Source organism: Chaetomium strumarium, assembly GCF_033439665.1.
Source record: "Chaetomium strumarium strain CBS 333.67 chromosome Unknown B0T15scaffold_6, whole genome shotgun sequence".
NCBI lineage: Eukaryota > Fungi > Ascomycota > Sordariomycetes > Sordariales > Chaetomiaceae > Chaetomium > Chaetomium strumarium.
In genome coordinates, this window is record NW_026944434.1 from 1,100,698 (window position 1) to 1,119,918 (window position 19,221).

The following is a 19,221-nucleotide window of genomic DNA, read 5'->3' on the forward strand; positions in this document are numbered from 1 at the left end:
TGAATAGCTTCAAGGGCTAAGATTACCCTAGATTCTCTTGAAGCCAAAGACATCGTTGTGTGTAGAGGATTTTGGTTGTAGTATAGAGAGAAGACGTGTCGCGGTCAAAGTGTTCAATTCGCTTATATGTTCATCTCGCTTATAAGATACGTTATAAGACATAAATCCACGGTTGGTTACCTACCTTGTATGTAGCTGCTTCCCTGAGTACTAGTACTGAAACTGGATCTATGACCTTAGATTTCCACCCCTTTTTCCTACCGTATTACATGTCGATCGGCAACGCCCGAGGCGACACGTTATCCTCCTCGTCAGGAGTCGGATAGCGAGAAAGCTGAGTCCAGATGTTCCCCGGCCGGAGATTCTTCTGCCAAAAGAACGGGTCAAATTCCTTGTCAAGCCAAAACTCGGTGGAGTTAGCCCTGGCCGGCCTGAAATGAGTCAAACCGCATTCAGAAACAGTGGTTAGTGGCAGAGCAGCGGGGTTGTATCGTTGATACCAGGTGCCCCTTAGCTGTTGAGCACCCGACTGATACGGAGAAGCATGTGGCTCTGCATAATAACCCCTGTTCATCTGGGCTACTCTAGCAGCACTCTCGATTTGGCCTTGTTCTTGAGGATGGCAGAGGCCATAGTGGTCCTGTTTCTGCACCCACCACGGTGCAGTCAGGGACGATTCGAGCGTGCGCAGGCCTGGTATCGTCGGTGCCTGCAACCAGTTGTCCCATTTCTGTGTGTAGAGGGCCAGGGCACCGACCGCAGGGTCGCTGAGGCTAAGGTCTCTGCTGTTCTCTGACACAGCCGGCAGTCGCTGCTCTTCGAGAGGAGGCTGTGGCATGGGAGCGGATGGAGACGGTGTCCAGAGCGGGTGCTCTCCGCCGTCTTCAGCGGAGACCATGTCCTTCCACGAGTCAATAGCCCAGCGGAGCTGGGCGTCCAAGTCGTTGAGAATGTCCTGAGATGTCTGCAGTTTCTCTGCTTCCTTCTGAATGGTGCTGCCCGTGAGCTGTTCGACATCTAGGAAGGCGTTAGCTTCCACCAGAAATTTGACACTCTCTTCCTGCTGCTCGACTACCTGCTGTTGCTGCTTTACCGCTCGTCGTAAAGCTCTTATGAGGCAGAGAGCAGCCTTCGTAGCCATGGTAGGTGTCCGCATTTGCAGCTTCAAGCTTATGCGAACTAAAAGAGATCTTCGCATGTGCTGACAGAACTCAGGTTCAGAGCGATTTACTGGCAAAGGCGTTGGAGCAACAAAGAGTATAAGTCTATGAGTGCCACCTTTGGCCCGGCCTGGTTATCGGACCACCATGATGTGTGTAAACCTGAACTGCTAGTTCTTATATAGGTAGCTCGAAACCCTTTGTGAGGTAGCATTTTTGAACAATGTCATTGATGCTTTCATCTTTTCCCGAAGAGTTCGATGAACAATATGGCCAAAACCGTCTTATATATGCTTCAAAGCACTTGATAACGCCTTTGTTGAGATCTGGTATGTTTGTCCTCCCACTACGGAGTATGACCTACCACAGCCGCTTCAAGAGCTTCTTGTTAAACACAGAAGTGAAGGCCCTTTGGGCATGCCGCGGAGCAAACCGATAAGGGAAATTCCGAAAACATGGGATCGATCATCATTGGAATGTGCGGCCACCCGCCTGAGAATCAGAAATTCAGAATCAGGTGATACGGGGCGGGTCTGCGCAATCAACCTACACGTAAAGAGCAGACCCGGTCCGATGTCGCTGAGGCATCGTGGAGCGGGAGAATTCGCCATCTGGGTGACATGCTCGGTTCTGGATAGGCAAACCGGGCCGAGAAGCATTACAGTGGTGGCTTCCAGAATATTTGAAAATACACAGCATGTGTACAATACATCGTACTGATAGTATAGTACAGTCATACATACGCCATGCAGTGGCGGTGACCGAACCACTCAATTAACACAGTTTTCCAATATGCGTGGGCCATATTGACTACTAGTACCTCAGGTATGTAAGCCTTCCGTACAGACATGCTCGACTCCCAATGGCATATAACTCCGTGCTTACTCCTCCTCGTAGCCGTCGTGGCGCCCTACCTTACCTGGGCAAAGGCGCGAAACTTACCGTCAGATTGTTTGCTCAGGGCTTACCCCACTGTAACTGACCGTACCATGTTGGAACGTCGAAATCTTGGTCGGCGTATATTACACTTAGAAAGCGTATTTACCTTACCTTTTTACCGACCCACAGATTCTAATTTAATATCGACAGCTTCGGCACAAACCGTCCTTTCCCGCTTCTTTTCTCTTTCATTGATCAAGACAGAGGCTAACCTTCCTATGTGGCGGCTTCGTTTGTCCCCTACCTATCTCAGTGCCTGCCGTGACTTTCCACAATAATTCTTCCACTAGCATAGCCAAGGTACCTTAGTTTCACAGGGCGGGAGTTCTTACATCTTCCTACACCGTGGGCAGGTGCCGTCTGTGTCTGGAACAACTGATTTCTCAAACCCCCACATCGAACCCATTGACGTGCAAGGTGGGGTCACTGAGAAAAACTGTGTCAACACACCGCTTGGCTCTCCGCAGACTGCAGTTCCCTCGGTAATAAACGAAATGACCTCATGGCTTGGGCTGACCGCCTGTTCGATTCTGTCCCAACAAATCCGGGGGGCTGTCCGATCTCGTGGAGATCCCCTGATCGATGGATCTGATTCCCTTTGCTTGGCAGGCGCTGCACGGTAGTACATTAGTACTGTGTACAGTGCAAGTAAGGTACGTTACACAGAATTATCTGAGACATTCTGCATCAGCAACATAAAGTTGACATCCTTCTCGCTCGCCCAAACTCGATCTACTGTGGGATGTAAGATCTTTATCCGACGCTTGTCCTGCGGCTCTACGCTGCTCATCACCGGAGACCAAGCTCTGCAAGTCCTGGGTCACACTGCATGTCTTGGAAGACACGGACCTGCAGATTCAGCATGGTCTGCTTCGTGCTAGTCTCCCAAGTTGTGCTCCGTGCCAATCACAGACTGGCTTTTGGTGGCTGAACTCCCAATTGGCGCTGGGCTGGGGCATGACCTCCCTGGCGATCATATGAAACTTTTCAGTTTCCCCTCTCGTCACTCGATGTGATATCCACTCAGTAGTCGGTTGTTTAGGTACACTGTACACTCATCTGATGAAGGCTAGCTGACCGCAAGTTTGAATTCTGGACCCCAAGGGTCTTCACACTGCTGCCACGGTGGATTTCCGGCTTCCTTCGACGTCCCGCTGTGTCGGTAGTCCATTTCTGCAAGGTTGAAAGAATACAAGAGACCTGCTTCTCCCGCCCTTCTGGACTGTTCTCCTCTGGCCGTTTCCCCGGTTTGCATTTCGAACTTCCCGCCGAGCTGCCCCGGCCCGTGATGCGTCACACTCCAAGCCCTGTCGCAGAACGCTGGCCGCCATGTCCCACCTGAGCCCCCGCGCAGCCGTCGCCCGCCCAGACTCACGGGTGAGTTTGGCGCGGTCCGACACAACGTACCATAGCTTTCAAGACATCGAGTTGTATGAGCCCGAGGTCCCAGCGCAGCCCAGCGAGGCCATGCTGGCGCCGACTGTCTGCCCACCACCAGTAACTTCACCACCGACGGAGGAAGAAGGACTGGTCGCAACAACGATGCGCCGGCAAGACTCGGGCTATGAGTCACTGAACCCCCGAGACTCGCTGTATTCCGCCCGCAAGGCGTCTTCGTCGACGTCAGGGTCTTCCTCAACACCGCACCAGCACCGTAAAAGGCCGTCAACCCTGCGGTCCCCAAGGTCCGGCCCTGTCTCACACCGTCCCCGAAATGCGCGCCACTCCGCTCCCGCGTCTCGCCCCGGTAGCTCGCAGCAGCCCGTGACATACTTTCAGTTCCCGCATTTCACCTCCTCCGACCCGGCGCTGAACGAGCCGGCAGGCATCGCCGCGGACCGTCCGCACAGCGCCCGAGACCTCGCATCCGTCACGCCGAGCTATGCACTGCGCCGCTCCGAGACACCCACCTACCCGCTGCCACCAACAACCACACACTATTGGACGAGCGACCGGACGAGGAGGCTGGAGTACGCGGCCATCGACGCCGCCAGCAAAGGGGTCCGTGGCTGGGTCTTGCGTCATGTGGTGCCGGAGTGTTTCGTCCCCGAGAGCAAGCGGCGGATCGGGTTTGAGGATGACCGGGGTAGTGTGGTCCGGTACCGCCTGGATCTCGAGTCGGATGACAGCGGGGTCGAGAAGGCCGAGTCGGTCCGGACGAGGAAGTGGAAGGGCTGGTGGTTCAGCATGCGCCGCCGTTGAAATTCTGGGCTACGCCTTGGCCGTCACCCAGCCGCAGGTCCTGGTTCGAAGAAGGACGACAGCGATTCGGAGATACTTTGGTTGGATGGATATGGAATTTCTCGCATCTTGCACGGACGGCGCAATGATTTTATTTCGGCAGCATTGGCAGCATCACGGCGGCATCTTAAAACGCATCTTCGGCATACCATTTGGGACAGGCGTTCTATACCCCTGCGTTGCAGCTTATTGCTTCTCGTTGACAGAACAGACTGGAATCTTGAAAAGCGGACATTTTCACTCTTAGGTTCTTTTAATAGGGTGACGGCACCGGTTGCTTAATGGGGAAACACTATTGCACAGGAGCGGACGAGGAGGAGATGATGGCGGTTGAAGACATGCCTGTTCGAATGAGGGCCTGCAAAGACCGTATCTACAGCGTTGTAATTCAAGTTCTTCGATGAGTATTTGAACCAACTGTCCTGTGTCGAAATACCTACTATCCGGTGAATGTGAACGGGCCGAGGAATATGAATGAGACATACTGCTTTAGCAGGAGGTAATTAAGCTTCGGACCCCGGGAACAGCATTGTAAACACATTCGGCCTAGCGCCTGCGCCACAGCCCAATACCTTACAGTACTATTCCCAGTTTGAATTTCTCAGCCATTTCCGCCCGAGCATTCAATTGAAGTATCCGAATGGCAAAAGAATATATGGCACCTGGTAATTGAGTGTCATGTCGAAGTGCGATGTGTGGGTGCGATGCGCAGCAGATATCATTTCGGGGGCCGCTAACCAGATTTGGTTGAAATACTGTCCCCGGGGTCTGAAGCTTAAGGTACTGTCCCAAAAGCATGTCTCAATGTAAAAGGTCTGTACTGAGTATTGAGCTTTAAGGACACATCTATATGGCGGGGAATACGTAAGATAGGTAGGGAGCAACCAACTTGAAGGTGGTAAGTCAAGGGTCAGCATGAGATCTGACCTTGCATCTCCTCTTCACAAAAGTCCAGAGACCCCAGACCGGAAACTCAGTGCTACCGAGTACTACATACTATGGTTAATGCAAGGCGTTGGGGTTTTGTGTCCTTATTACAAGGACCCTTAGAGTCTAGTTGCGAAAACCATTGTGTACTGCGGCCTGCCGCAGATGGTCCATTCCCTCCATCGCCCTTCCAGAGCACTCCAAATCGTTCCTAACTCCCTACCCGACAGCGACGGCCCAGCGGATCTGGTCGGCTGGGCACCAGCCTACTTCTTTCTCTTCTTTGGCCTCCCCATCTCGTGTTTGTAATACAACTTGCCAAACCCCTCGATGGAACCATAGTCGCTGCCATTCATGGCTGGATCACCGGGAACCACTCTCGGGACCTCATGGGTGGCCTTCTTCCGAGGCTCATGGGTGGTGTCGGAGGTGTTCTTGGCCTGGTCACGGCGTTCCAGTGTGTCCGTATTCTTCGAGACGATGTCGACGTTGGTCACGTCAATTTTATTACCGCCAGAGTTCGACATGACTGATTATGTGAGCCTTTGATTTGAGGAAAAGGTGCGTTGTTGATGCTGTGCTTGCGTATGTTGCTCTTGGTTGAGGATGTCGGTAGAGTTTTGAGTTCCTGCTCGTGGTCAGCGAATCACTTCTCTCGCTGCTGCTGCCGGACTGGCAGAGCGCTTACCTCTGGGTGTAAGCGACTTGTGGGTGGAAAGTGGGCTGCTTAGCGTTCTTGCGTTGCCAGTGTAGCTTTGAAGCTGGGCGTAATGTCAAAAGCGTTACTTAAGCAGGTTAGAAGCAGCTTCAGGAGCAGGAAAAGGGAGAGTCATAGCCTTATATAGACAGCCCAAGCATCCAAATATATGAGTAGGCGAGGCTACAACCTCCAGCGAGTCACTGCACACCAGCCGTGAAGGACAAAGAGGGCGAAGGTAGCACGCATGTTCTGGGTAACCACCTCCATGTTGCTGTTGCACATTGGGGGGCTAAACCGGAAGGTTTGAAAGCCGCCGTCACAGGTACAATACCTGGTATCGTGCATGACAAGGGGCACCACTTTGACCTGTATACGGGACTTTGGACCGGCCAGAGGTCCAATAAAATTACCCCTACTAGTAGGACAGAACTGCAACAGGCAGAGGTGGCAGCGATGAGCCTACTGCTTCACTCTGCGAGAATCACCGATCTAGACCACGCGTAAACTTGCTGTGAGATGAAGGCCGGCTGAACTGGACTAGGAAAAAGAAAGGGGATGTCACACAGTACCAGTAATTCCTCACTCGGGGCTAGAAGAACATCATTGTAACATAAGTTAATCGTGCCTACGAGTGCGATGCCAGATCTCCACAGCTAGATATCATCCGACTATTGGTGGTAGTATTCGAGGGCGACTCCGGGAAGGCTGAGTAGGATACTTTCCGAGGACTGTACTGCGCAGCATGAGGAAATCAGCATCTTGTGGTTGGCCGACAAGAGTCATAAGGTACCGGAGTCCATTGCCGCCCGGCTGACCTCCCTACCAGTGCTGGCATACCGGCCCCTAGAGCCGTCCGGCTGCGCAGTGGCAAGGCATCCTAGTCAGGTAGAGGTGATCAACAAGAACGGCAACCTGGAAGTCCTTTGAACGATATCACCCGTCACTTACCCCTGGAGGCACATTTCTGCACAACTAAAATTGAAGGTTAAATTCCGAAATCAACTGTCGAGGCTCGCAGCACAGACCGCCTTTGGCTGTTGTGTACTACTACTACCTTCGTGTGCACTTTCCGGATGCAGTTGATATCTACCTTGACGGGATTTTGAATTTCAAGTTCTGCCCTCCCTTCAAATTCTTCGCGCTCCATCCACCTTCCACGCACTGGAAGCCTTGGACTGACAGACGAACTCCGTCCTGTCCTATTGCTTCGGCGTTCGTTCCGCCGGAGATTGCGTATTCATTGCACCTTCTAAGCGGTTCTGCTTCAACTTTTGAAGATTCGGACAAAATAAAGTCCAAGAGCGGCAGCAGCAACCATGTCCGACACTCGCTCGGAAGGACCGGCCGATGACGCGGCTTCCGTGTCTTCCAGCCCTCACGCTACTTCCCTCAACATCGCAGACCCCGACATCAAGATGGAGGCGCAGATCACCGACCCGGTCAAAGTCGACGAGCCCGTCCCTTGCTCCCCCGGCATGGCAGTTGCGGACACTGACGTTGGTGGAGTTTCCTTGAGCTCCCCGGACGACCACTGTGTCACGTCTCCGCCTGACAACAACGGAAAATCAAAGCCTGTTGAGGATGATGAACTCACTACGGAGAAGGCAAACACTGAGATCGCACAATCAACCCCTTGCGCTCCCATCAAGACAGTGTCGATTGCTGATGCCGATGGAGTCCTTGACTCTCACTCCACCGTCTCTCCGGATACGTCCCCGTCCGGCATTGACGAGAAGTCGGCCTCTGCTGACGGCAATGAAGCCATGACGGAGGAGGCACAGCCTGAGACTGATCTGCGAGTTGACCAGCCGGCACTGCAGACTGACACGGTGGTGTCCTACCACGAGGATGCTGACATGTGTATCCGGATTTCAGAGTCGGAGGGTGTCAAGGTTCTGTACAAGGCTTGCGCCGCCCTCGTCGCTGCTGCATCCCCCTCCTTGAAGGCTCTTATTGCCAGCAAGAATCATGACATCCCTGCTGATGGCGAGCTGGTCCTTGATGTCGCTGATTTCGGGAACGACTCGTACGGTTTGGGCATCGTTCTTTCCATCATCCACTACAAGTTCCATGGGATCCCCACTCGGCCTGACGTGGACCAACTTTGCAGCATTGCTCGCGTGGTCGAGAAGTGCGACTGTGCTCACCTCCTGGTTCCTTACATGGATAAATGGTATGTTCCCCTTCCGTACGCCTGCGCTACCTATATACCCCCCACTCAGATTGACGGTTCTCTAGGGTTGCTGGCCTCGAGTGGCACATTGTTATGAAGGACGACCAAAACGACGATGAGAAGACTCTGTACTTGGCCTGGGTTTTTGGCGAGGCTCGCTACTTTGCTGGCATGTTGCCCAAGGTCGCCCACAAGGCCGCGCTCAGTGACACCGGAGTCTTGCTCGACACCCACGGCCAGCCCTGGCACGATCACGGCCTCCCGCCCGCTGTCGTTGGTAAGAATTCAATCTCCCCAGTTCAGTGCATTTGGAGTCCGGCTTCGCTGACCCCGCTACGCCTGGTAGAATTGATTGCAAAGACTCGCTACGAATGCCTGACCAAGGTTATGAATTCCGTCGGCCAGCCGCTTAGCGCTCTCCTGCGCGGTGGCGAGGAGGCGCTGAAGTTCTGTCGCAGCAAGGACGCCGAGGCCGAGTTGAGACAGGCATGCTGGCAGCAGCAGCTTGGCTCCCTCATGAGTGCCCTCGCGACCGCTAGCTTGTGGCCGTTCCCCTCCGTCGACCAGTGTCTCATTAGTGTCGTCGAGGCGGGCAATGACCTTCAGGGCATCAAAGTCGGACGCTTTAGGGTGCCGCACACACCGCCGCACCTCGACAGCCACATCAGCTGCGGTATTCGTCACAAAGAGGCCATAAAGAGTGCCGTGGAGGAGGATGTTCCTCTTACCCCCTGGATCAGCCAGCAGCTTATTGCCCATGCACAAAAATCTGGCGCATTCAATGAGGAGGTTTTCAAGAAGATAAAGGGAATGGAGGAAGCTATTGCCATGCTGGACTCGACCATTGAGGGCCTGGCCCCGGACGACCGCCGCTCCAAACAGGTCATGGCCGTCGATGACTCCGTACCCGATCTGAACCTCGGATCGCCGGAGAGCGAGCTCGACAAGTAACTTACGCCGGAAAGTATGTGCCAAGGTTCCTACTCCCCGGAATACAAAGATGCACATCCAGCCCAGGCCAGGGAACCTACAAGCGGCCCAGGTCTGCTGTGGCACCTACGCGAAAAACGGGCGTTTGATGCTTGGTAGATGAGCGGCAAATGGGATGGAAGTCGCTGTACTGTAGAGAGGCTAGGTGCTTGCAATATCATTCACCATTTGGCCCGAGATTCCTTGCTTGTGCTCTTTTCAGACGGCTGTTTCCGGGTGCTCCTCTCGGTGGCTTGCAAGGATCAACCCCTATCGTGTGTGTGTCTATCAGAAATCCCGTCGCGGACGAAATGCATTGCCCAGTCACGTACAATTCCGCGAACCTGCTCATGCTTTCGTTCCAAGGCAGGATCTGCCGTGATACGCTGGGAGAGATCTTATTCCCCGGCATCGTTTGACAAGCACAAGCAAACGAGCGTTTTGAGAAGCTCGAACCGGGAGGTTGCAGTGTGCGACGAGCCAAATCACTGTCGCTATGCCGCCAGCCGTGAGGCCGCTTCCCTGGCCCACGGACTCGAGGAGAGCCAACTGCCCCGGTCGGTGGTGGTGAACAACACTGTCAGTGTCGCGCCATGATGCGGCGCGTCCCGCTCTTCCATGAGAGACGTCCTCGGCTCCAACTGCCTTTTCCCCCTCTTTGTGTGTCCTCGGCCTTATTTGACCACGTTCCCTACGCGGGGATTGCCGATACCAGAACTTGTTTCATATATAGGCTGATGGGTAGGTAGGTGTCTAGACGGTAGCGCACCCAGCTACCCCAGGTTCCCCTCTCTTTACGACCTCCCTCCACTTCGCTCAGCGTCATATCATACTATATCATCACCACGCCCAGAATCTGTTCGGCTGGAAAGACAGCCATGACCTACCGGCCACCAATCCCGCACCCGGTCCAGCTTCCCATTATTATTGACGCAGCCGAAACCCGCACCCTGCTGACCTTTCCCACCGAGGGCCTCCCGTCCCCGTGTATTGTCCCCCACACCAGTCTGCGCGCCTTCCCCGTCCGCTACCCAACCGGCTCCGCGCCCGCCCAGACCCAGATCAACCGCTGGCTGTGCTGCCGCTGCGCAGAGGAAGGGTATCCCGACCCCGTGGGGATGGTTCACTATCCTAGTCCTCCTCCAGCTTCTTCTTCTTCTTCTTCCGCTCCTCTCCACCAACAACACCACCACCATCACGACCGCGACGTGCCTCAGAATAATAACAACACGAACGAGGATTACCCGGCCGACGGGAGCGCAGAGGCCAGCAGCAGCAGCGGCGGCGACGACGGGAGCTTCGACGTCTGCTGGCGCACCAGCTGCCGCCACCGGAAGTGTGTCAACTGCGCGCTCTACGCGGGGCCGCTGGGCCGCGACGGCCAGGCGAAGCTGCTGATCCGCACCGTCGGCGGCCTGCACGCGTCGCCCCGGTTCGTCGACCCGGTGTACTGGGAGTGCGCCGGGTGTGGCGACTGGGCGTCGAACCGGTTTGATTCGCGGTGCACGCTCGGGATCACGGCGTGTGCGAACGCGGCTTGTCCGTTCCGTTGGCGGGCGGCGCAGGCGCAGCTTGGGGCTGTTGTTGTTCGTCATGGGCAGCTTGTGAGCGGCGGCGAGACAGGAGGAGGAAGTCTTGCGACAGGGGCCGGGTTGCTGACGGCGGAGAGCGTGGTGATGAATCGGTATGGGCAGCGGCTGGGCACGGCGGACCAGAGGGTTGCGGTGTCGGATGGGCCGTGGGATTGGCAGCGGCGGGCCCTGGGCGATCCGCGGTGTGCGATCGTGGCTGGTCTGAGGGCGGCAATGAGGAGGGACGGCGGTGCCGACGGGAGGGCCATGCAGTTCGGTAGTCGTGTCAACAACGGTAGTCATGCGACGGCCATGTGTGATTCAGGGGCGCTGTGGAAGGACGGGGAGCCCGTGCCTCATTATCCTTATAGGAGGCCGCCGCCGCTGGATGGGAGCGATGCCGACGAGAACAACGAATATGAGGGCTCGTACCTGGCCGGGATGCCGACGGAGCCGCTGGACAAGGGAAAGAGTCCAGAGCAGCACTACACAAGCCCAAGCCGCAATCCGCCTTTCTATGCGATTCCGAGCCCCGCGGCCGCCAGTTCGGGTGCCGTTAGCTCCGGGTCATTGGGCTCGTTGCCGGGATGGAGTCGTTTGCACATGTAGCACGGGCGGACGGTACGAGGGACGGGAGGGACCAGCTAGTGCGTAATAACTGGTCCCTGACATCCGCCTTGACACGGCTACCTATAGGAGGATTCCGGCGGAGCGTTTGACTTAGTTGCAACCCATGTGAGCGGGATCACCCGGTATAAGTAGGACTGGTAGCACATGAGGCCGGTGGCGTATTGATGCTGATACTCCCATCAGTGGCGGTGTGATTTGTGCTCTCGTTTCCCAGTCACAGAGGCCGTTCGTCACTTTTGACCAGTATTTCTCTCTCCTCATACCTTTCTGCAGCGCCCGAATCCTCCAACCACCTGCCATGGGCTCTTGTTGTTTACGGTCAGACACCGGGAAACAGCCCAGAGAGGAGAGAAGATGAGAGAATTAAGTCGCCAATCCAGCACCGATGTCTACGTCAAAAGGCAACGTCCGCTCTTGTCTTCCGCAACCATGAGTCCCGCCCAAAGTACCTAGGCAGGTACTCATGTCATACCGGTCATACCGGAAGTCATTGCAGCTTACTGCTAGGCCGCACTGTTGGTCGGTGTCCCCAGAGAGTCCGGAGGAGCTGCCGTGGAACATTGGAGTTCTAGACCGTCGGGCATTGGGTGTGAGTGCGACTGTGCCAGTCTGCGAGACACAGCCCGTGGATCGCATGGTCGGATCAGCCCGGATCGTCTGTTGGCGGGGATGGCCGCCGGCTGCCCTCGACCCCTCCCCCGCATTGGCTTGAATGGCGGGGGCATTCGACAAGGGAGCAGAAATCTTTCAGGTTGCGGGCAGCGTGATATTCTGTAATAACTGCGAGTATGGAGTCTGTACTTTAAGGCATGCCGTGTTCTTCTGGACTAACAACCAAGCCGCATGTTTCCGGCGACGAGCTGCGACCTTTGGCAGAGCAAACACCGGCAGACACAAGTACATACGAACCCAGAGCTTGATTGTCTCACCGCTTTCTATGGAGATCAAACGGAGATACGTCTCTTTCGGATGGCGTTTGCATCGTTGAGCAGCTGCTTATGGAAAGTTTGTCATGCTCACGCTTATATATACTGGATCTCGCCTTCCCGAAATCCAAAAAGAGCCGGACACTAAGTTAATTTCAACGTAAAATCTGACCGAGAAGATAAGGCGAGAAGGGAATAAATAGAGAAAAGAGGAGAGAACCTGAAACTAAGAAGATGAGATGAAAAAGGAGAACAATCAAGAAAAAGAAGAGGTAAATGACAAGAAGAGACAGTATTAGCAGCCTCATTTATCCGGCTGACCACGATGCTGGTGTACGACTTGTTAACGTTATTCTGGCCGAAGGAGCTTCCATGCTTATTATTAGTTGGACAGTTACTGAAGGCTTGAACCACGTGGTCTGCGTATCAGAGCCCCCTACAGCTCCCATCTGACAATGTTGAAGGTACTAATAAGCAGCTTTGGGAAAGTGTGGTTCATACCTAATTATAACAGCCACACTCCCCATCCGACAGTAAAACCAGCGTGCAAGTCGTGATGTGAGAGTGACGCTTCGACTTCCGTTGCCGCGTTGCGGTCAGCTCAGCGCACACACAAAACCGGGGTCCGAACCGTCAGGCGGCGGAGCACCATGAGGCCGGTTAGCCAATCAGAGCACCATGCCATATTTTTAGGCGGGGAGGAGTCAAAATTTTGGCATCATCGTTGTGTGGGTCGATTTCGGTGAAACTGAACTGCGCTTTCCTGCTTGCCCGCGCTGAATGTGCCCGGTTCAGTTGCTGGCGACAAACCCCTCGACTTTCACGTCGCCCGCCGACCTTCTGCTCGCTGCGTAGCCCAACTGCGGCGTTGAATGGTAATGCTCTCTTCCGCTGCGACTGCTAGATACTTCCGTGCCTCTTGCTAACGCTGACGTCAAACAGCGGGCCAGGTTGCGCGTCGCAACAATTTCTGGGAAAGTCGCTAGCTAGAGGTGGTGTACCGCGGCGGGCTTTTCAAACCCACCATCCTCTCAACCGACCCTGACTCTAGGCACCTCGCCGCTCCGCCCTTCCTTGGAACCGACCGTCTCCGCTTCGTTATCGAATAATTGCTACAATATCTTCGCCGGACCATTATGTCGGCAGTCAATGGAGCCACGGGCAAGCCCGCTAAGGTCGCTACTCGGCCCTCTAACAGGCCCATTGTCCCCGTCTTACCCCTCAACTACCCTCAACGTCCGGCGAATAAGCCACCTTCTGCCGGTCCAGCAACGTCGCCCCCGACCAAGGGCCAGAACGGCGCCCGACAAGCCGAGAACAAATCCGGTTCGCATGGCTCGGGACACAGCAAAGAGCCGCTGAACGGCGACTCGACCGAGCTTGGCCCAAACTCTGCCGACAATGCTGATGCCACAACCCCTCCCGCAGCTCCCGTTCAAACTGTCGGCAAGGCGGAGCCATCTGCTTCCGTCGCAGCTCCGAATGGACGCGCAAGAGGTATGTTGGCATGATTTCCTATGCGACTTGGCGCTCTGTCTTGTCGGTTTCCCATGAGCTTCTTTTGGTCTCTCGTTGCATCATGTCGGCGCAGTTCTTGCTTACAGGCCTTGATTATAGACACTTCTACGGTTTCTCCTTCGTCTCGTGACCACCATGCAGTGCCTGCTGCTCAACATCGACCTCAGGGAATACCCAACGTTGCACCCCAAGTCATGGCCACATCCGGTCTGGTTCCCGATGGTCCCATTCCTGCCCCGCACCCCGCTGTGATGAACCGGCCTACCTTCCATCAACCTCACCCCAGCAGTGGCAGCCTGATGTTCAGTGGCTTTTATGACTCCAACGCGTCGTCGCCCGCTCCCCGTTCAGGTGGCGGTGGTTTCCCTCCCCCAGGCCTGTTCCCGTATCCGCCTGCCCCTGTAGACGGGTATGGGCGCCCTTTGTTGGTATCTCCGGCTGTCGAGGTAATTGGTCATCATGGGCCGCCTACTCCTCACAGCTTCCACGGGTCCCAGTCGTCGGCGCAGGCAGAGGACGCTGCCTTCAACCATCACGCCGGTCTCAACGGACATGCGGAGTATATCGCGGAGCAGGCCGGACAGGGCCCGATCCGTGCCCCGGGAATGAATCCACCGATGAATGGCACCGTGCACCCCACCGCGGGCCCAGTTCCGGGCTACCAGAGCCTGCTCGACCAGGATGAAGCCTTGTCATTCCTGAGACACGGCATCACCGACAGTACCTTCAACGACTGTGTCCTCGAGGTTCGTTTCCCCGACACTCCCGACTTCCACGATCATCCTGGATACCGGCAGCTTCACCGCGTACTCAGGACTCCCGGTCACCGCTTCATCTTTTCTCGCAGCCCTACGCTTGCCGGAATTATGAAAGCCCAGGGAACCACGCCGGGTGGCGTGATCTCACTCGAGATCAACGATGGCTACATGCGGTCCGACGTCTTTTGGTATTCCATCCGTACTCTCTATGGTTGGAGCCTTGCCGATGGTATCCTTCCCACCGAACTCCGACTCCGCGATGTCAGGGACGACTTCAAGACAGCCCTTAGCTATGTTGCCACTGCGCGGTATTTACAGCTCCCGTGGGTACATTCCGTTGCTGTGCACCGCGCCAGCCGCCTTCTCCTCTGGAACACGATCGAGGAGGCTGTCAGGTTCATTTCCAAAGTCGTGGTTATGTCGCCGCGCAATGATGGCTTTGGCGTGCCGGAGCTTGTGGATCAGGTCCTTGCTTTTCTCGTCCACAACTTCCCCGCGGACTTCGTGCTCGATACCAGTGCGGCCAACTTCGGGTTTCCACGTCTTCCGCCCTCGAACCCTACGCCTTCTAAGTCGAATGCTCCCACAGCTGCTTATGGCACCTCACGCGGCGTTCATAGCCGCCAGCCTTCCAAGGCCCAGGCCCAGATGCCGGGTAACCCGCGTGTATCATCCAACCTTCGCCTGTCTCAGATCAAGTTTGGAGACATCTCCCCGGCCGAGAGCGGGCATGCGGTCCCTGATGCCTCTGACAAGCCCCCGGCCCGCCGCGCTCCGACCGCAAACGACACCATCCTTTCCCGTATCTTGCTCAATCTGCCCTTCGAGCTCCTGAAGCAGATTTTGGAGCATCCCCATCTGGCCAAGTTGGGCGGAGACCTCAGCCCGTCATTCCGCTTGTCAATAATAACCGACATTGTCGCCGAACGGGAGTCGAGGCGGCTGCGAGCCCTAGAGAAAGCGGAACCTCAGCTTCGTGCCTACCAAGAACGGGTCGAGAATGCAGCAGCGCCGGTGGTTGTAGGGAATATGGACGACTATTGGGTCAACAATATGGGCTTTAAGGAAGAGGTATTCCCTGGAGACCTCCCATACCTTGTCCATACGTGGTCGCACGCCACCTCTTCCAGCGTTAGCGCCTGACGCCTGACATCAAGGCCGAGCACCCTCAGCTTTCACCACTGGATGACTTTGGGAACCTGGGTTGGCATGGTCCTTGGGCTTACCTTTCTTTTCCTCGTGCGTTAGTTTCTCTTGCAGTTTCCATCACCGTCAACCCCTTGCTTAATCTTTTTTGCATTGCGTCTGGAGTAACACGGTTACACAAAATCGCCTGCCCTTGCTGGGCGGGCCGGAGGGCAGGAGCGGTTGATTGAATGGGGTTTGATCATGCTCTTTTCCGGGTATCCCCTTCCGCTTGTTCATGGGATTACACCCGGTCCTTGCGGTCGCGGCGAGGTCCTAGGAACATGGTTGGGCGGGTCATGACGGCTGGGCGGCGAATTTCGTGTTGGTCGTCCATTGTTTACTGGGCGGGCGCGGGTCATCGTATTGCAGACCTGTTAACTGGTCTTGCTCCGGGGTTTTTGCTTTGGGACTACCGATTTGGAGCCGTCTCCCCTTGAGGAGGGCTTCTGGGGACAACAACACTTCCATACCCGGGGCTGTTCTTTTGCCCCTGAGGCGTTGGGATTGGGTTAGGAGAACCGGAGTTAGTCGTCTCGGTGATGATAGAAATATTCCATCGGTATACAACATGGGAGAGGGGTGAAAAAGCATAGGGCTATGACTATAGGTCACGGATACAAAAGCATCTCTTGGGTGAAAAGGCAGGACTCTCAGCGAGGTGACAAGCAAGGGAGGCTCTGAGAAAGTATTGATGTCGTCACTGTAAGGCTATTGGCATTGGTTGATACTGAGTTGCCTGCTCTCTTTAACAACTGCACTCTAAGAATTCTGCAGAGTGGCTTGTTCGCACATCAGCATTGCAAGGAAGCATTGGGCATCAGATGCCTTCCCCATTTCCTGCGATTTCAGGGGCTTGAAAGGCCGACAGTGGAGTGCCGGCAAACAAGGTGAATGTGGGGTAGGGACTTCTGGGGAAGCTTGGCACAGCTTAGAACCGAGGTTCCCTGCGTGACGCTAATTAAATGGCGTCAATGCATATGATGCCAGTCAGCCTTGACAACAACTCCTGCGACATTCCTCGATGCTCTTGCAACAAAGAATTCCCGACCCATCTCCTGTCAGTCCACCTGTATTGGTGAGAATATCCGGTGTAACGCGCGTATCCGGCGACACAAGCGCGCTTGGGCATCAACAAGCACAACATTACTTCGAGAGGGTCTGAGGGTCGATTTTCCATTGGGTTTGTCACTTCTCCCTGGTTTCTCAGGGGCTGTTTTGTGATTCGAGCGCGTCGACGTTCTACAACCCTCATTTGAAGAGAACTCAATCTTGCGATGGCGTCTCGGGCTGGAGCGCCAACGTCCCGGGGCGCGGGTCCCAGTAGCGCTCCGTCCGTGACGGCGAAGTCGACGACAGATCCCGTCCTCCGCAACGCGCTGCGCTACACGATCTCGGCGCGCGAATATGCGGCTCTTCACAAATACGTCATATCGCGGTCGCGAGCGCTCAAGAAACGGGCACCGACGGTGGACACAATGCAGAGGATCATAGACGGCCCTCGAGGGCGCGCCTCGTCGGTCAGCAAGGGAGGCAAGGGCAAAGGGAAGAGCCGGGCGGGCGAGGGAGATAGGGCTGTCGCGGTGCACGGCGCGGATGATTACAATGCGCGGGCAATTCGGCATTCCATCCGCGTGTTCGTCGCGACCGGCGCATTGATGAAGCTCTGGGGCGTGGTGTTGGCGAGGTTGACAGGGAGAAAAAAGGAGTACGGTGGTTCCCCCATCACGTCGTGCTGGGGGCCTGAGACAAGCTGACACGGTTCTGTTTAGTCCCGCATCAGCAACACAAAAGAAACAACCTTTACACAAATCGGCAGCGCTCCGACTCTCGCTGTCTCTGAGCACCATCCTGCTGCTGTATCGCATTCTTTTCCGCTTCTTCAACCGTCTGCGCGCCCACCTTCTCGACCCCTCAGCAGCACCGTTCCGCCTGCGCAACCCCAGGACAGCCCGCGCGCTGACATCTACGTACGCGCCCGCCGTAGGCGCCTCCCTAGCCGGTCTGGCCTTGGGCGTCTATCCGGCGCGGCAGCTGCGCGTGACCATTGCCCTGTACATGATCTTCCGCGCGCTCGAGTTTGGGTGGAACTGCGCCGAGGACAATGGCATGATATGGGGCTGGGAGAAGGACGCCAACGGGAAGCCTGAACGGAAGCGCACGCGGCCGTCGTGGTGGGGCAGCTGGATGCTGCAGCCGTTCGCGTTTGGGCAGTTGCTGCATGCGCTGGTATTTGACAGAGACTGCTTTCCATCGGTGAGTGATTCTGGGCTTTCGCTCCCAACACCGGGATCGGGGAACTAACAAACGGATTTTGTGATTCAGTTTTGGAGCAACCTCATCCTCAAGAACTCGACCTCTTATTTGCAGCCCAAGCCGGAGAACTACCCCTCAGGTCACAGGTGGCCACAAGCCGGCGAGATCGTCGACAGTCTCTCCCAGATGGCGCGGCTTCACTGGCCGTGAGTTGTTCTGACGCGCTCCGCTCCTCCCACGTTTCTTTCCCATACCGTGTCTAACCTGCCGATACTCGTCTTAGAGCCTTCATCTCCCCGACGCTCTTCCCCTTGAAGGACGATATTCTCCCTCCCTCGCTGACCGCCATTTCCTCGATCACATCACCCGCCCACCCGCTCATCACGTCGCTCTCCTGCGCCACGCTCCACCCTTCCGACCCGTCCTGCAGCCGCGCCTTCCTCGCCTTCTGGCTGCGCTCCTTCCCGCCGCTGACGCGCTTCTTCTTTGTCGTCTACTCGGCCATGCTCATCCCGCGCCTCTCGGCGCTGTACCATTTCCCGCTGTCGACGCTGCACCAGCTCGTGTCCAACGCGCTGCGCATGGCCGGCTTCCTGACGGGGTCGCTCGCCACCGCCTGGTCGTCGGTCTGCTTCTTCCAGGCCTGGTTCCCCCGGGCCTTCCTCCCGACGCAGCGCTTCTTCCTGGGCGGGTTCCTCGCAGGTATTTGGGCCCTGCTTGAGCATGGCCGGCGGGGCAGCCGGAGCCTGTTCCTGTCCACTGCCAAGGTCAGCGTGGAGAGCCTGTGGAAGGTCGGGGTGAAGAGGCGGTGGTGGAGGGCGATGAAGGGAGGGGATGTGTGGGTTTTCGTAGCGGCGCTGATGTTGACTGGTGTTGTGTACGAGAAGGATGTGAAGGCCGTCAAAGAGGGGCCGTGGAGGAAGGGGATTAGTTGGGTGCGAGGGGAGGGCTGGAAGGATTGGGGCATGGAGGAGGATGACGAGGAGGAGGACGGGGAGGGACGGCTGCATGAAGAGTGACCGGGTAGGGATCCGGGCGGTGCGGATTATGGTGAGGGAGGTCTCGAGTCGTGTCAATGTTACTGTTCTACGATTGTATTCGTAGTTACCTTGTGGCGTTATTTTGATGAGCTGATGATATATATGAATAGGTAGATAATTACTAATCGGAGCTCGCGGAATCGAGGAATATTGAAGTCCGGGGAAACGTGCTGAAGACCCCGTACAGCCCTAGGCTTAATGCGACGCAGTTGCTTGGACCATGAGCCG

General features: G+C 56.0%; 6 protein-coding genes across 6 annotated transcripts; 5 read left to right on the plus strand and 1 right to left on the minus strand.

The window, feature by feature from the left end:
• Positions 1-265: 265 nt before the first annotated feature.
• B0T15DRAFT_513342 (uncharacterized protein) lies at positions 266-1,141 on the minus strand (the record flags this gene model as incomplete). Its single annotated transcript, XM_062868030.1, has 1 exon — positions 266-1,141. One exon carries the CDS (start codon positions 1,139-1,141, stop codon positions 266-268), a length of 876 nt encoding a protein of 291 aa, XP_062718912.1.
• Positions 1,142-3,077: 1,936 nt separating this feature from the next.
• B0T15DRAFT_264788 (uncharacterized protein) lies at positions 3,078-4,442 on the plus strand. The gene has a single exon (XM_062863385.1). It carries the CDS (start codon positions 3,429-3,431, stop codon positions 4,299-4,301), a length of 873 nt encoding a protein of 290 aa, XP_062718913.1. The 5' UTR covers positions 3,078-3,428; the 3' UTR covers positions 4,302-4,442.
• Positions 4,443-7,730: 3,288 nt separating this feature from the next.
• Positions 7,731-9,091, plus strand: B0T15DRAFT_401575 (uncharacterized protein; the record flags this gene model as incomplete). Its single annotated transcript, XM_062865118.1, has 3 exons — positions 7,731-8,140; positions 8,206-8,417; positions 8,487-9,091. 3 exons carry the CDS (start codon positions 7,731-7,733, stop codon positions 9,089-9,091), a joined length of 1,227 nt encoding a protein of 408 aa, XP_062718914.1.
• A 755-nt stretch (positions 9,092-9,846) lies between these two features.
• On the plus strand, positions 9,847-11,381 carry B0T15DRAFT_264828 (uncharacterized protein). Its single transcript, XM_062863387.1, has one exon. The coding sequence runs from the start codon at positions 9,988-9,990 to the stop codon at positions 11,287-11,289; it is 1,302 nt and encodes a 433-aa protein (XP_062718915.1). The 5' UTR covers positions 9,847-9,987; the 3' UTR covers positions 11,290-11,381.
• Positions 11,382-12,997: 1,616 nt separating this feature from the next.
• Positions 12,998-15,825, plus strand: B0T15DRAFT_264814 (uncharacterized protein). Its single transcript, XM_062863386.1, has 3 exons — positions 12,998-13,111; positions 13,179-13,733; positions 13,854-15,825. Exons 2-3 carry the CDS (start codon positions 13,373-13,375, stop codon positions 15,653-15,655), a joined length of 2,163 nt encoding a protein of 720 aa, XP_062718916.1. The 5' UTR covers positions 12,998-13,111; positions 13,179-13,372; the 3' UTR covers positions 15,656-15,825.
• An 861-nt stretch (positions 15,826-16,686) lies between these two features.
• Positions 16,687-19,207, plus strand: B0T15DRAFT_568821 (uncharacterized protein). The gene is made up of 4 exons (XM_062870783.1): positions 16,687-17,405; positions 17,470-17,953; positions 18,023-18,159; positions 18,237-19,207. The coding sequence occupies exons 1-4, from the start codon at positions 16,975-16,977 to the stop codon at positions 18,970-18,972; spliced, it is 1,788 nt and encodes a 595-aa protein (XP_062718917.1). The 5' UTR covers positions 16,687-16,974; the 3' UTR covers positions 18,973-19,207.
• Positions 19,208-19,221: the final 14 nt, after the last annotated feature.